Source organism: Oncorhynchus kisutch, linkage group LG2 (assembly GCF_002021735.2).
Source record: "Oncorhynchus kisutch isolate 150728-3 linkage group LG2, Okis_V2, whole genome shotgun sequence".
Lineage (NCBI taxonomy): Eukaryota > Metazoa > Chordata > Actinopteri > Salmoniformes > Salmonidae > Oncorhynchus > Oncorhynchus kisutch.
In genome coordinates, this window is record NC_034175.2 from 3,941,227 (window position 1) to 3,957,621 (window position 16,395).

The following is a 16,395-nucleotide window of genomic DNA, read 5'->3' on the forward strand; positions in this document are numbered from 1 at the left end:
ATGAAGATATTTCTGCCAGAGCCATATATGAAGATATTTCTGCCAGAGCCATATATGAAGATATTTCTGCCAGGCTTTAGAACAGCTGACATGCTAGCAACTTATTCTTGACATGATGGTGATGTAACAGTACGAGTGTCTCTGACAGTTCCCTATGAAATGACCCGCTGTCAAAAAACAAAACAGTGCAGCGAATTTAAAATACATTTTTACTGATTAGCATTTGGGATAATGTGTATTCAAGTCTGGATATTGTGTTTGTGTCAACAAATTGGATCTTCATCGGTTTTTGAAAACTATCATAATTAAACAGCATAATGTGGAAGTGTCAATTATCACGTAGCAACGGCTATAGAGGAGAAAGTGGCGCTCTCGGAACGTTCAGACAGAGACCGCATTGGCCCAATTCTCTAGATACTGTTTCACTCTGGGTTCTGCCATCTTAGATTATCAAGTTTTCAAAAATGAGCTTCTACATCCAACGATTTCACCAGTCTGTAACATGGATGTCACCGAGACATCAGTATCTTCCTGCAAGACCTTCAAATCCCATCATCAATGGTAAGAATCATGGTGTATTCTCACGAAGATTTGGTTCATTGTTGAGTTTGGTGTACTTCTCAACATTCCTTGGTTAGCATGCATTTGGGTACATATAGAACTGGTTTTGTGTGAATTTAGGTTTGGTCCTGACCGAGTTTCTCTTTACCATCAGGGTAAAGATGTCTGAATGAGCGGCTGTGTGTGTGTGTGCACACGGAAGCGTACTTCGCTGATTGTTGTGGCCATTCTATTCTAAAACCATAAAAAATACCAGGGGGTGTTAACCTGTCTAGGACACACGTTCTGTTAACGGATTACAATTACATTAAGTTTATTTGACGACGTTTACTGACACCGGTCATATTCAATGGGGGTTGCGCGTTAATTAATCAGTTATTCTGCACTCTGGCACACTCAGACGAGAGTAGATAGCCAGAGTGAATTAACTAATGCACCCTAAGTCAATCAAAGCAAAGTTGGTAGAATGTTTGAATTTGGAACGTTTGGCTGATAAGAGTAACAGCGTTGATTTGAAAGTAGTTCTATTTCCTTGCCATGGTCATTCTATTCATAAGAATACGTACATTTGAATATGATGATCTCACAATTGAAAAAAGCAACTTTAGAATGTTTGATTGATAGGCACCCATGTTGATATGGAACTGTTTTGGTGGTATCAACACCAAGACTAGGACTCGTTTCTGCCAGAGCCATATATGAAGATATTTCTGCCAGAGCCATATATGAAGATATTTCTGCCAGAGCCATATATGAAGATATTTCTGCCAGAGCCATATATGAAGATATTTCTGCCAGAGCCATACATGAAGATATTTCTGCCAGAGCCATACATGAAGATATTTCTGCCAGAGCCATACATGAAGATATTTCTGCCAGAGCCATATATGAAGATATTTCTGCCAGAGCCATATATGAAGATATTTCTGCCAGAGCCATATATGAAGATATTTCTGCCAGAGCCATATATGAAGATATTTCTGCCAGAGCCATACATGAAGATATTTCTGCCAGAGCCATATATGAAGATATTTCTGCCAGAGCCATATATGAAGATATTTCTGCCAGAGCCATATATGAAGATATTTCTGCCAGAGCCATATATGAAGATATTTCTGCCAGAGCCATATATGAAGATATTTCTGCCAGAGCCATATATGAAGATATTTCTGCCAGGCTTTAGAACAGCTGACATGCTAGCAACTTATTCTTGACATGATTTATTTATTTATTTATTTTATTTTATTTTACCTTTATTTAACCAGGTAGGCAAGTTGAGAACAAGTTCTCATTTACAATTGCGACCTGGCCAAGATAAAGCAAAGCAGTTCGACAGATAAAACGACACAGAGTTACACATGGAGTAAAAACAAACATACAGTCAATAATGCAGTATAAACAAGTCTATATACAATGTGAGGTGAGAAGGGAGGTAAAGGCAAAAAAGGCCATGATGGCAAAGTAAATACAATATAGCAAGTAAAATACTGGAATGGTAGTTTTGCAATGGAAGAATGTGCAAAGTAGAAATAAAAAATAATGGGGTGCAAAGGAGCAAAATAAATAAATAAATTAAAATTAAATACAGTTGGGAAAGAGGTAGTTGTTTGGGCTAAATTATAGGTGGGCTATGTACAGGTGCAGTAATCTGTGAGCTGCTCTGACAGTTGGTGCTTAAAGCTAGTGAGGGAGATAAGTGTTTCCAGTTTCAGAGATTTTTGTAGTTCGTTCCAGTCATTGGCAGCAGAGAACTGGAAGGAGAGGCGGCCAAAGAAAGAATTGGTTTTGGGGGTGACTAGAGAGATATACCTGCTGGAGCGTGTGCTACAGGTGGGAGATGCTATGGTGACCAGCGAGCTGAGATAAGGGGGGACTTTACCTAGCAGGGTCTTGTAGATGACATGGAGCCAGTGGGTTTGGCGACGAGTATGAAGCGAGGGCCAGCCAACGAGAGCGTACAGGTCGCAATGGTGGGTAGTATATGGGGCTTTGGTGATAAAACGGATTGCACTGTGATAGACTGCATCCAATTTGTTGAGTAGGGTATTGGAGGCTATTTTGTAAATGACATCGCCAAAGTCGAGGATTGGTAGGATGGTCAGTTTTACAAGGGTATGTTTGGCAGCATGAGTGAAGGATGCTTTGTTGCGAAATAGGAAGCCAATTCTAGATTTAACTTTGGATTGGAGATGTTTGATATGGGTCTGGAAGGAGAGTTTACAGTCTAACCAGACACCTAAGTATTTGTAGTTGTCCACGTATTCTAAGTCAGAGCCGTCCAGAGTAGTGATGTTGGACAGGCGGGTAGGTGCAGGTAGCGATCGGTTGAAGAGCATGCATTTAGTTTTACTTGTATTTAAGAGCAATTGGAGGCCACGGAAGGAGAGTTGTATGGCATTGAAGCTTGCCTGGAGGGTTGTTAACACAGTGTCCAAAGAAGGGCCGGAAGTATACAGAATGGTGTCGTCTGCGTAGAGGTGGATCAGGGACTCACCAGCAGCAAGAGCGACCTCATTGATGTATACAGAGAAGAGAGTCGGTCCAAGAATTGAACCCTGTGGCACCCCCATAGAGACTGCCAGAGGTCCGGACAGCAGACCCTCCGATTTGACAAACTGAACTCTATCAGAGAAGTAGTTGGTGAACCAGGCGAGGCAATCATTTGAGAAACCAAGGCTGTCGAGTCTGCCGATGAGGATATGGTGATTGACAGAGTCGAAAGCCTTGGCCAGATCAATGAATACGGCTGCACAGTAATGTTTCTTATCGATGGCGGTTAAGATATCGTTTAGGACCTTGAGCGTGGCTGAGGTGCACCCATGACCAGCTCTGAAACCGGATTGCATAGCAGAGAAGGTATGGTGAGATTCGAAATGGTCGGTAATCTGTTTGTTGACTTGGCTTTCGAAGACCTTAGAAAGGCACGGTAGGATAGATATAGGTCTGTAGCAGTTTGGGTCAAGAGTGTCCCCCCCTTTGAAGAGGGGGATGACCGCAGCTGCTTTCCAATCTTTGGGAATCTCAGACGACACGAAAGAGAGGTTGAACAGGCTAGTAATAGGGGTGGCAACAATTTCGGCAGATCATTTTAGGAAGAAAGGGTCCAGATTGTCTAGCCCGGCTGATTTGTAGGGGTCCAGATTTTGCAGCTCTTTCAGAACATCAGCTGAATGGATTTGGGAGAAGGAGAAATGGGGAAGGCTTGGGCGAGTTGCTGTTGGGGGTGCAGTGCTGTTGTCCGGGGTAGGAGTAGCCAGGTGGAAAGCATGGCCAGCCGTAGAAAAATGCTTATTGAAATTCTCAATTATGGTGGATTTATCAGTGGTGACAGTGTTTCCTATCTTCAGTGCAGTGGGCAGCTGGGAGGAGGTGTTCTTATTCTCCATGGACTTTACAGTGTCCCAGAACTTTTTTGAGTTAGTGTTGCAGGAAGCAAATTTCTGCTTGAAAAAGCTAGCCTTGGCTTTTCTAACTGCCTGTGTATAATGATTTCTAGCTTCCCTGAACAGCTGCATATCACGGGGGCTGTTCGATGCTAATGCAGAACGCCATAGGATGTTTTTGTGTTGGTTAAGGGCAGTCAGGTCTGGGGAGAACCAAGGGCTATATCTGTTCCTGGTTCTAAATTTCTTAAATGGGGCATGTTTATTTAAGATGGTTAGGAAGGCATTTTTAAAAAATATCCAGGCATCCTCTACTGACGGGATGAGATCAATATCCTTCCAGGATACCCCGGCCAGGTCGATTAGAAAGGCCTGCTCGCAGAAGTGTTTCAGGGAGCGTTTTACAGTGATGAGTGGAGGTCGTTTGACCGCTGACCCATTACGGATGCAGGCAATGAGGCAGTGATCGCTGAGATCTTGGTTGAAGACAGCAGAGGTGTATTTAGAGGGGAAGTTGGTTAGGATGATATCTATGAGGGTGCCTGTGTTTAAGGTTTTGGGGAGGTACCTGGTAGGTTCATTGATTATTTGTGTGAGATTGAGGGCATCAAGTTTAGATTGTAGGATGGCTGGGGTGTTAAGCATGTTCCAGTTTAGGTCGCCTAGCAGCACGAACTCTGAAGATAGATGGGGGGCAATCAGTTCACATATGGTGTCCAGAGCACAGCTGGGGGCAGAGGGTGGTCTATAGCAGGCGGCAACGGTGAGAGACTTGTTTTTAGAGAGGTGGATTTTTAAAAGTAGAAGTTCAAATTGTTTGGGTACAGACCTGGATAGTAGGACAGAACTCTGCAGGCTATCTTTGCAGTAGATTGCAACACCGCCCCCTTTGGCAGTTCTATCTTGTCTGAAAATGTTGTAGTTTGGAATTAAAATGTCTGAGTTTTTGGTGGTCTTCCTAAGCCAGGATTCAGACACAGCTAGAACATCCGGGTTGGCAGAGTGTGCTAAAGCAGTGAATAGAACAAACTTAGGGAGGAGGCTTCTAATGTTAACATGCATGAAACCAAGGCTATTACGGTTACAGAAGTCGTCAAAAGAGAGCGCCTGGGGAATAGGAGTGGAGCTAGGCACTGCAGGGCCTGGATTCACCTCTACATCGCCAGAGGAACATAGGAGGAGTAGAATAAGGGTACGGCTAAAAGCTATGAGAATTGGTCGTCTAGAACGTCTGGAACATAGAGTAAAAGGAGGTTTCTGGGGGCGATAAAATAGCATCAAGGTATAATGTACAGACAAATGTATGGTAGGATGTGAATACAGTGGAGGTAAACCTAGGTATTGAGTGATGAAGAGAGAGATATTGTCTCTAGAAACATCGTTGAAACCAGGAGATGTCATTGCATGTGTGGGTGGTGGAACTAATAGGTTGGATAAGGTATAGTGAGCAGGACTAGAGGCTCTACAGTGAAATAAGCCAATAAACACTAACCAGAACAGAAATGGACAAGACATATTGACATTAAGGAGAGGCATGCTTAGTCGAGTGATCAAAAGGGTCCGGTGAGTGGAGAGGTTGGTTGGTGATTTAGACAGCTAGCCAGGGCATCGGTAGCAAGCTAGCATAGGATGGAGGTCTGTTGTTAGCCACCTCCTGCGCTCCGTCAGTAGATTAGTGGGGTTCCGTGTGGTAGAGGGGATCAATCCAAATCACACAACAACAACAAAAATAAAAACAATAGATATAGTTATAGAGGCCCAAGAAGAAAACATAATAATAATAATAAATAAATAAATAAAAAATAAATAAATAAAAAAATTGTCCGATTGTCTATTCAGATAGCAGCCGGTAAGACAGCTAACGGTTAGCAGGCCGCAGATGGGCGTTCAGGTAACGTCGCGACGGAGGAGCCAGCCGAATAACCCCTTCGGGTAGATAACGTCGGCAGTCCAGTTGTGAAGGCCCGGTGGGGCTCCGCGAAGGCAGCAAAACGGGTCCGGATAGGCGACTGCAGCCCAGGTGCGATTGATGGAACTCAAGAGTGATTGACGGAGCTTGCTAGCTCCGGAACAATTGATGTTTGCTCCGGAATCGACGAAGGCCGATAGTCACACGGATAGCAGCTAGCTAGCTGTGAGATCCGGGCATGAATGTCCAGAGAGCAGTCGAAATCCAGGGACATGGAGAGAAAAATTGGTCCGGTATGCTCCGCTCCGAGCCGCGCTGCGCCGTACAGAACTGGCGATAGACTTTCGAGCCAAAGGATAGCCGATGACCACAAACCGTGGTTAGCTGAACACCAACGACTTACCAGTAAAGGAGCCAACTAGCTTCTGAACTAGCTTCTGGATTAGCTTCTGGCTAGTTTCAGGCCAGCCTCCTGGAGTTTCTGGCTAGCTTCTTGGAGGATTACAGATCTGAGGTAAATAATACTTTTTTATAAATATACATTGGTGAGGCGGGTTGCAGGAGAGTGTTTTGAAGATGAGTTGATGGAAAATAAAAATAAAATGTATGTGAAAAAGTTGTAAATATATATATATACAGGACACGACAAGACGAGGACAAAAGACGTCTGAACTGCTATGCCACCTTGGAGAAGAATGATGGTGATGTAACAGTACGAGTGTCTCTGACAGTTCCCTATGAAATGACCCGCTGATAAAAAACAAAACAGTGCAGCGAATTTAAAATACATTTTTACTGATTAGCATTTGGGATAATGTGTATTCAAGTCTGGATATTGTGTTTGTGTCAACAAATTGGATCTTCATCGGTTTTTGAAAACTATCATAATTAAACAGCATAATGTGGAAGTGTCAATTATCACGTAGCAACGGCTATAGAGGAGAAAGTGGCGCTCTCGGAACGTTCAGACAGAGACCGCATTGGCCCAATTCTCTAGATACTGTTTCACTCTGGGTTCTGCCATCTTAGATTATCAAGTTTTCAAAAATGAGCTTCTACATCCAACGATTTCACCAGTCTGTAACATGGATGTCACCGAGACATCAGTATCTTCCTGCAAGACCTTCAAATCCCATCATCAATGGTAAGAATCATGGTGTATTCTCACGAAGATTTGGTTCATTGTTGAGTTTGGTGTACTTCTCAACATTCCTTGGTTAGCATGCATTTGGGTACATATAGAACTGGTTTTGTGTGAATTTAGGTTTGGTCCTGACCGAGTTTCTCAGAGATCTTGCAGTGTGAGTGGCACTGGAAGCCCCTAAACATGGCCAGCTGCTGGCATCACAACCAGCACCTGCCTGAGCAGGAGAAATGACATCTGTTTCACAAGCACATGGAGCTGAAGCGCAAGGTGGAGTTTTACAGGAGATTTAGGAGGGGGTTTTACGAGCAGCGTGTGAGCTCAGGTCCCAGTTCTGGATTTGGCCTGTCAGAAAGTGTTAAATGCATAGAAATAGAATGAATAGAACTGGACTCCTAATTCAAGTTTATGGTTTGACCATTCTATTTCTATGCATTTAACACTATTCCATAGATGAAATACAGACTGGGACCAGGAGACCAGTGGCATTTTTCTGATGGAGAAAGCCATTCCAGAGGTGTTGGAGTTGGCTGCAGAGATAGGCTTCCTGTGAATATTTGATCCATTTTGTAGAAGCAGTAGCTAGTAAGATAGGATTGGTAAATATAGTACATGTGTGTGTAAGTTAGTCTATTTTATATCAATAAAAATAAATAATATTTCAAGCACAACAATTGTGATGGTGTCTGTGTGTGCACATTTTACCCTGATAAAGTCAGCGAGTGTGTTGTAGATGTGAGCTCCTTTAGGCAGGAAGAAGCAGCTTCCAGGACTGACGTCATTAAAGAAGAACAGCTCCTGGTCCTGGAGGCAAAACACACCTCCCCCATATCAGTATACGCTCCATTTGAGACACCGTCGCACTTGCCTCACAGTTAGCCAAGATGCTAAGCTAGGCTGCTAAAATAGGTTAGTTTGTTAGCAATAGTTTCTACACTACTCCGCTAGCTACAGTAGCTCTGCCATGCCAATGACAACCTGTCTCCGGTTGTTTATATATCTATGCTTATTGGGCCTAGATCTTTTTTCTTCCCGCTCCTCGTCCACCTCACCTTGCCGATGCGTCTGTGGTCTCTCTTCCGTGTCTCCTCCTGTTCCCTCTCCCACTCCTCCCTCTCCTTCTCTCTTGGGAAGGCCACACCCATCACACGCATCACGCCTGACGTGCCAACAGGATTGGTCAACGTTACGGGAGACACCTGAACAGAAAGAGGGGGGGGACAGACAAGACAGAATGTGACAGAGAAAGAGTGAGTAGCAGAAAAGAGAAATATACTGAACCAAAATATAAAAGGCAACATGTAAAGTGTTGGTCCCATGTTTCATGAGCTGAAATAAAAGATCCCTGAAATGTTCCATACACACAAAAAGCTTATTTCTCTCAATTTTTGTGAACAAATTTGTTTAAATCCCTGTTAGTGAGCATCTCTCCTTTGCCAAGATAATCTATCCACCTGACAGGTGTGGCATATCAAGAAGCTGATTAAACAGAATGATCATTAAACCGGTGCACCTTGTGCTGTGGTCAATAAAAGGCCACTCTTAAATGTGCGTTGTGTCGCACAACACAATGCCACAGATGTCTCAGGTTTTATAGGGAGTGTGCAATTGACATGCTGACTGCAGGAATGTCCACCAGAGCTGTGGCCAGAAAATGTCATGTTAATATCTCTACCATAAGCCGCCGTTTAAGAGAATTTGGCAGTAAGTCCGAAGAGTCTCACAACTGCAGACCACATGTATGGTGTCAGGAGGGCGAGTGGTTTGCTGATGTCAATGTGAACAGTGCCCCATGGTGGCGGTGGGGTTATGGTATGGGCAGGCATAAGCTACGGATGGACAATTAACACAACTGCATTTTATCGATGGTAATTTTAATGCACAGAGATATCGTGACGAGATCAACTCTATGCGAAGCAGATGTGTCGCACTGCATGAGGCAAATGGTAGTTTAAGGCATCTGTGACCAACAGATGCATATCTGTATTCCCAGTCATGTGAAAACCATAAATTAGGGTCTGATGGTTTTATTTCAATTGAATGATTTCCTTATATAAACTGTAACTCAGTAAAATCTTTGAAATTGTTGCGTTTATATTTTTGTTCAGTATATATAGTAAAAATAAAGAAAACCCCTTGAATGAGTAGGTGTCCAATATATATATAGCCCCAGTCAAGAGGTGACACACCTACTCATTCAAGGGTTTTTCTTTATTAGTACTATTGTCTACTTTGAAGAGTAATAGTGAAGACATCACAACAATGAAATAACAAATGGAATCATGTACCAACCAAAATAAAGTGTTAAACAAATCAAAATATATTCTAGATTTTAGATTATTCAAATTAGCCACACTTTGCTTTGATGACAGCTTTGCACATACTTGGCATTCTCTCAAGCAGCTTCACCAACAGTCTTGAAGGAGTTCCCACATATGCTGAGCACTTGTTGGCTGCTTTTCCTTCGATCTGTGGTCCAACTCATCCCAAACCATCTCAATTGGGTTGAGGTCGGGTGATTGTGAAGGCCAGGTCATCTGATGCAGCACTCCATCACTCTCCTTCTTGGTTAAATAGCCCTTACACAGCCTGGAGGTGTGTTTTGGGTCATAGTCGCACTAAGCCCAAACCAGGTGGGCTGGCGTATTGCTGCAGAATGCGGTGGTAGCCATGCTGGTTAAGTGTGCCTTGAATTCTAAATAAATCAGACACTATCACCAGCAAAGCACTCCCACATCATCACACCTCCTCCTCCATACATCAAGGTGGGAACCATACATGAGGAGATCATCCGTTTACCTAGTCTGCGTCTCAAAGACACGGCGGTTGGAACCAAAAATCTCAAATTTGAACTCATTAGACCAAATGACAGATTTCCACCAGTCTCATGTCCATTGCTCGTGTTTCTTGGACCAAGCAAGTCTCTTCTTCTTATCGGTGTCCTTTAGTAGTGGTTTCTTTGCAGCAATGTGACCATGAATGCCTGAGTCACGCAGCCTCCTCTGAACAGTTGATGTTGAGATGTGTCTTCACAAAGCATTTATTTGGGCTGCAATCTAATGTGCAGTTAACTCTAATGAACTTATCCTCTGCAGCAGAGGTAACTCTGGGTCTTCCTTTCCTGTGGCGGTCCTCATGAGAGCCAGTTTCATCATAGAGCTTGATGTTTTTTGCGACTGCACTAATTAAAATGCATTCCAGGTGACTACCTCATGAAGCTGGTTGAGATAATGCCAAGAGTGTGCAAAGCTGCCATCAAGGCAAAGGGTGGATACTTTGAAGAAACTCAAACATAGAATATATTTGGATTTGTTTAACACTTTTTTGGTAACTACATGATTCCATATGTGTCATTTCATAGTTTTGATGTCTTCACTATTATTCTACAATGTAGAAAATAGTAAAAATAAAGAAAAACACTTGAATGAGTATGTGGAAACTGGTCACTGACAATCACAACATCCTGTGGCTATTGCTCTCCCAGCGTGGAAAGTAGAAATTCCATTCTGACCAGTACAATACCAGTATGGCAATTCCACTTTGAAAGCAAACAGTAGTGCTGAGTGATTAACCGAAATGTTGGTTTTTAGATCAACTAATTGACCAACGTCAGTTCAATTATTTGAATTCGATTTAGTTGATTATTTTTTCTGTGAGCTCGATACGCAGTTTCTCTAGAGATAAACCAGATCAAACCGAAACTGAACAGACCTCGAGCACTAATTGCTCAGCACCAGCAAATAGGCCATTGTTGTCATCACGGGCTACCAAGCTACAGTTGTAATGCTTCTGGGAAAAAAACAAGCAGCGTTTTGTTTCACTTGTCTTCCGTGTGACATGTTGTTCTGACTTGTTAGTCTCCTGTTAGTCTCCTGTTAGTCTCCAGTGCGTCGTTTAACTGGCTAGTGACCGTCATTTACCAGTAAGGAATTTCCAGCGTGACCTGTGCAGTCCCAGTATACATTAGTATCAGGAAGAGGTCAGAGGCTATATTGCATGGTAATGTCACAGCCCATGTTATGAGTTAAACATGAGTTAAACAGTAACCAGGTTTCCATCCAATCTTTTTATGCAAGTAAAGTACATGTTGGATAAAAAAAAAAAAGTAATGACAGGCTGGATGGAAACAGCAAACCGTACAAATGTAGACAAAACATGCTAGACAAGGTGAGATCTTTTTGTGTAAAATTAAAATGGCGGTGGAAATGCTTTTATGCAAAAATATTTATATAAATATCCATCATATCGAAGTAAACTTGGAGTCACGCGATGACAAGTCTGTGTGGACCTCCCACTACGACACGTCAGGAAAGCATGCAGTTTATTAGAGTACAGATAAAATAAGTTATTATGAACTTCAGGGTGGTGAAAATACAAGGTGATGAGCTTGATGCTCCTTTCCAAATACAAAATACTGTATCAAGGGTATGATGCTTGGCTGCCTTTTGACAAATAAAAATAATCTCGCTCTTTTGTCCATAATAATCTCATCATGTAGGCTATACCCACACTCTGTGCCAGCTGTTGGCTACAGCACACATGCCCGGACCAGAGTGAGAACATTCGCTACATAACTCAACATGGTTTGTGACAAAACCATCAGTGGAGATGAAAATGCGATGGAAACCCATTTTACTGTTGTTTTTTTATCCTGTACATTCAATTTTTACATCCAGTGTAGTTTAGATGTCATGAGAAGACAAGAACAATATATTCCTCACTGAACTGATATACAGACAGAAAGGCAGGTGAACACACACACAAACACACATACCTGCAGCATCTTGAAGACCTTGAGGAGAGCAGTGTTAGGGAGGAGAGGACCATTGCAGACTCCTATGCTGTCTCCACACCTGACCCACACACGGAATAGGATATCATCCTAGTGTACAGTCATTTTTCCTTAAAAACAGACCATGACTGTAGCATTACCATGTGGTGTGTGTTGTATCAGGCTGTGAGATGTTGAGCAACAAACCTGTAGACTGTGACAGTAGGACCACTCATCTGTTCTTCAATCAACTGGAGTCTCAGTGCATTGTCCTAGATGACAGAACACAGTCAGTTAGTACACATACACACTAGTGTATCACGGCCACACCCCTTGAATTACAGACATTCCTAGATGACCATTACAGTCAGAGGTTAAAGACAACACATGTAAACAGTCAATTCCACAAGCTGCTACAGGTAGGAGCAAAGCAACACACCTACATTCTAGAATAATGTGGGCCATAACCGTAATGAAATCAAATGTCTCATTCTGTACCAACTTCATACTATCCCTGCGTCATTACACGACTAACCAAACACTATGCTAAATACATTTAGTGCAGGTAAGGTCCAAAATAGTACTGGTATTGAGCCAAATGCCTGTTTCCAACCACAATGGCTATGTCCTAAATGGCACGCTATTCCCTATATAGGGAACTACATAAGAAATAGGATGCCATTTCAGATGCAGCCAATGACAGACAAACAGAGCCAATGACCTCTGACCTGGAAGAGCTCTGTAACTTCCTGCCTGTTCAGCTCCAGCCTGGAGAGAGGAAGCTTCTGGCCAGCGGCCTCCTTACATCTATCCTCTAGCTCAGCTAGGGACAGGGCACTGGGAGAGAGACCAGGGGTAAGTACTGTTTCTCTGTGTATACAGTGCATTTGGAAAGTATTCTAACCACAACTTTTTACATTACAGGCTTATTCTAAAATTGATTCAATAGTTTCTCCCCCCTCAATCTATACACACTACCCATAATGACAAAGCAGAAACAGGTTTAGACATTTTAGCAAATGTATCCCCCCCCCCCAAAAAAAACTACAAAAAACAGAACTATCCCATTTACATGATAGCTCCTCCCAGGAGCTCTGTTAGAGAACAAATGCATCCTTCCTTCCCTCCCTCCCTCCTTCAAAGCAGCTATTCTATCTTAAAGGAGTGCCAAAAGGTGAGGGGGTGGTTAGTGGGGTAAAATGTAATGACTAAGTTGCTTTGGATAAAAGCATCTGCAAAATGGCATATATTATATTACAAAGAGAGGGAAATGTCTTACCTGTTCTCCGGGAGGTGGTCACAGTAGAGGCCAGACTCTGACACACCCTCTCTGCACACTTCCACCCCAAACACCCTCTCTAACACCCACCCCACAACACACGCTCCTGTCCTCCACACCGCCTGGGGGAGAAAGGGAGAAAATGAAAGAGATGAGCGAGAGGGGATAAGATAGAGAAGAGGTCACCCTCTGCCTCTGACTGCTCTACATGTAACATCTTCTATTGGGTTAGATGAATGAGAATGTCCTTATGAAGTACCTGTTTGCCCTCTGTGGTGTTGAAGCCTAGCAGCTGTAGTTCACAGTCAGCCTCCAGGGGGCGAAGCAGCTCCCACAGCTCTCCATTCACCCTGCAGACCAGAGCACCTTTCACACTGCAGACATGGAGTGTTGGAGGGTTAGAGATAATGTCAATATGTTTGCTTACACCTATCCAATTGCACCTAATTCCAATCTGAAAGCAAAGAGATGGGACACATAGGTGTCCCAGGGACTGAGAAAGGCCTGTACGATTCTGCAGGGAGTTACTCAGGCTGCATTTAGACAGGCAGCCCAATTCTGATGTTTTTTGACCAATCAGATCAGCTCTGAAAACAACCTGATCTGATGAATCAAAAGACCAATTAGTGGGAAAAATAAGAGAATTGGGCTGCCTGTCTAAACACGGCACGTGTTCTGAGGGATAAACTGTGCTTGAATTGGACAGAAGCTCAATGGACCAGAGTACCAGCACCTCTACATTTCTACTGCTTGAGTTCCTGCACCTTTTATAGAATATTAGCTCAAAAGTATTTCAGTGTTCCTTTACCTAAATATAAAACAGTACCGGCACTCAAAATAAGTATCAGCACCTATTGAATTGAAGTCAAGCACTGGGGATAACCCTTCCCTGACTTTTAGGATTCTGAATAATACATTATAAAAACACACACACAATGTCTGAGAGGCTAACCATGCGTTCTGAGCGATGATTGAGGGCGTGGTCACGCCTGTGGTGCCATTCACCGTCCTGCCATCAGCCAATCGGACGCTGAAGGCCTGTTTCGTGGTGCCGCTTGTCCTCTGCTGTCCCTGCCTCTCTCTGAGAGACTCAAAGACCCGCACGCGCTCAGACAAAGCAGTGGATGCCTGTATCTAAAAGGCAGGGGGGAAGAAATTAGGAAAGAAGAGAGCACAGGGTCAATATGAACAACAATACAAACAACAGGGATCATACTATTACCATGTAATCGTTTTAAATCAAATATTTGCACAATATGGCATTCATAACAAAACGTATGGTATTATGATCATACATACATTAGTAGTTGCATATTTCAAAGACAGAGAGAAAGGACCCAATAATAAGCTGAATTGAGAACTGTCCCCTCCCACCAAACACTCAAAAAAAAAAAAAGTATAACCTTGTGGTCACACAGACACAAATGTCATGACAGTTTACAGCGCAGTCTTGTTTGGCCGTCAGAACACTCTCAGGGCTATTCATAGATCCATCCAATGGTTTGTCAGAGGACACGCCCACACCTATGTACCTGAGCGGTCATAGGACAATGCTACACCACTGATTTGGAGGCTGGCTACACAACCCAATGATACTGTACTCAGCAGGCCAGTACAGCTACATTTCATAACAGAAAACGGTTTAATAAGGTTGCACACCTTGCTAAAGCGCCTCTGACAGTGAAGCACTGCCCGAACTGACGGCCGACAGACGGGAAACCGTAACATCACGGTCACGAGCATCCTTAATCCACCGGTTTCACCGAAAACGTTCCACAATCATAACATTTCACACTCGTTGTCCCTTACACTGCAAGCGGCCATAATACCGGAAGAATGAAGTAGATGGTGAAGAAAAGTGATTGGCCAGCAAGGGAAGAGGGCGGAAACTTGACGTTGGCAAGTGCGCGCACGTTGGTGAGCGTCAACAATGAAAACGCGCTCACCGTTCATTTATACACCTCAGTGGCGCCCACTAATCAGTACATAACATTCGGATATATCACTTTCAGGTACACGAGACTAACTTCACAGCATTAATCTAAAACCAACTATCCATGAAAATGACCTGAATCTATTTAACATAGGTATGCTCAATTCCTACATTTGGTCAAATTACGCCCAAGATCAAGAGTGGAGCGTTCAAGAAACTCATCCCAATATGAGGAGATCACTGCATCTGTGCAGCGCGGGGCAACCGGGTTGGTCCCTGTGAGAGCCAGCAAGTAACACACATCCATTCATTGATTGGCCGCATGAAGAGAGAAGAACAGCAGAGAATAGTGTAGCTCAGAGCACCGTTATTCTTCTATTACACGCGCATAGCTCAAAAGTACTCGCCTCTGACGTGGGGCAGAAATTAGGCTACTTTCAACAGACCTCTGGAAGGAATAGTATGAATAGCCTCGTTTACATTGTTTTAATAAATAAAGTAGAATATAAAAGTAGCATATAACTAGGATTCGTTTGAGAAGCCTTGCCACTGGCATCTCAATTCGTACAGTCAAGACACCAGTAACGAGCGCATGGTGATATGATCAATAGGGTTTCGTTATTTCTTTCCACATAAGGTATATTGGTTCAAAGCTCATATTGGTTGTAGACGTCTGTGTATAATTAGTTAAGACATAACTTGGTCATTTTATTTTACCGATACACGTAAATATAGTTTCATTTATTCTTAAGTAAAAAATACTTCAAAAGAGTTACATAGTGTTGATCTACTAACAAACGGTCAATATAATTTTAGAGAAAAGGGGATTTGCAAGTGACGCAGACTGGCTCGTATAACAAAAAATATTGAAAGAACGCTTGGTGGCGCCAGAGTTAATTAACTGGGGATTTAGGACCACCTGTAAAGTGTCACTGAAAATACACTGAAATGGGTAGGTCCCTGGGTAGAATGCCCTAGTGGGACCTTGGACCTTCTCCTCAAATACATTTGAGGAGGGTGAGGAGATAGGACACAAAGAATCACAAAAATACAAATTGAGTTAAAGCCCTAGAAATCAGGTTGCCCTAAAATTCACAGGTTACCCCAAATACTGATTCCAAAATCTCATTAGGGGTAAAACTCCAAAATTATATTAGATCAGTGTCTAGGGGCAATGTCCTCATTGCCTACTACCTGAAATATGGACCATTATGAAGCACAATTAAATACTTGTTCACCGTCAATATCTCATACTGTGAACCCCACCACCACACAGATATGAGATGTGTGTACTCTCATAAGGTGAAACATATTTGTTTATATGAAGAGTATCTCAATGGCTCTCATTGCATCCTTTCCTTCATCTACACTGATCTGAATGAAGGAAACCGCTGAAATAAATACTTTTAGCACAC

The 16,395-nt window shown here is 42.9% G+C and overlaps 1 protein-coding gene across 4 annotated transcripts in view; it reads right to left on the reverse strand.

Annotated features, from left to right (window-relative positions):
- The window catches only part of LOC109885978 (threonine--tRNA ligase 1, cytoplasmic-like), a 30,005-nt gene extending 15,112 nt beyond the window's left edge, over positions 1 to 14,893 (reverse strand). For 2 of the 4 annotated variants that reach the window (XR_004211991.1, XM_031837760.1), the window contains exons 1-9: positions 14,707 to 14,892; positions 14,000 to 14,181; positions 13,307 to 13,421; positions 13,048 to 13,169; positions 12,497 to 12,605; positions 11,976 to 12,040; positions 11,772 to 11,850; positions 8,050 to 8,196; positions 7,703 to 7,801 (exon numbers count right to left, since the gene is read on the reverse strand). Coding sequence is in view for 3 of the 4 variants with exons in the window: in XM_031837760.1 (XP_031693620.1) it covers positions 7,703 to 7,801; positions 8,050 to 8,196; positions 11,772 to 11,850; positions 11,976 to 12,040; positions 12,497 to 12,605; positions 13,048 to 13,169; positions 13,307 to 13,421; positions 14,000 to 14,181; positions 14,707 to 14,790 (1,002 nt within the window). In the remaining variant the exon portion in view is untranslated. Of the gene's footprint in view, positions 1 to 7,702; positions 7,802 to 8,049; positions 8,197 to 11,771; positions 11,851 to 11,975; positions 12,041 to 12,496; positions 12,606 to 13,047; positions 13,170 to 13,306; positions 13,422 to 13,999; positions 14,182 to 14,706 lie in introns of all 4 variants that reach the window. The other 2 variants (XM_031837752.1, XM_031837763.1) reach the window with 2 other exon arrangements.
- Positions 14,894 to 16,395: the final 1,502 nt, after the last annotated feature.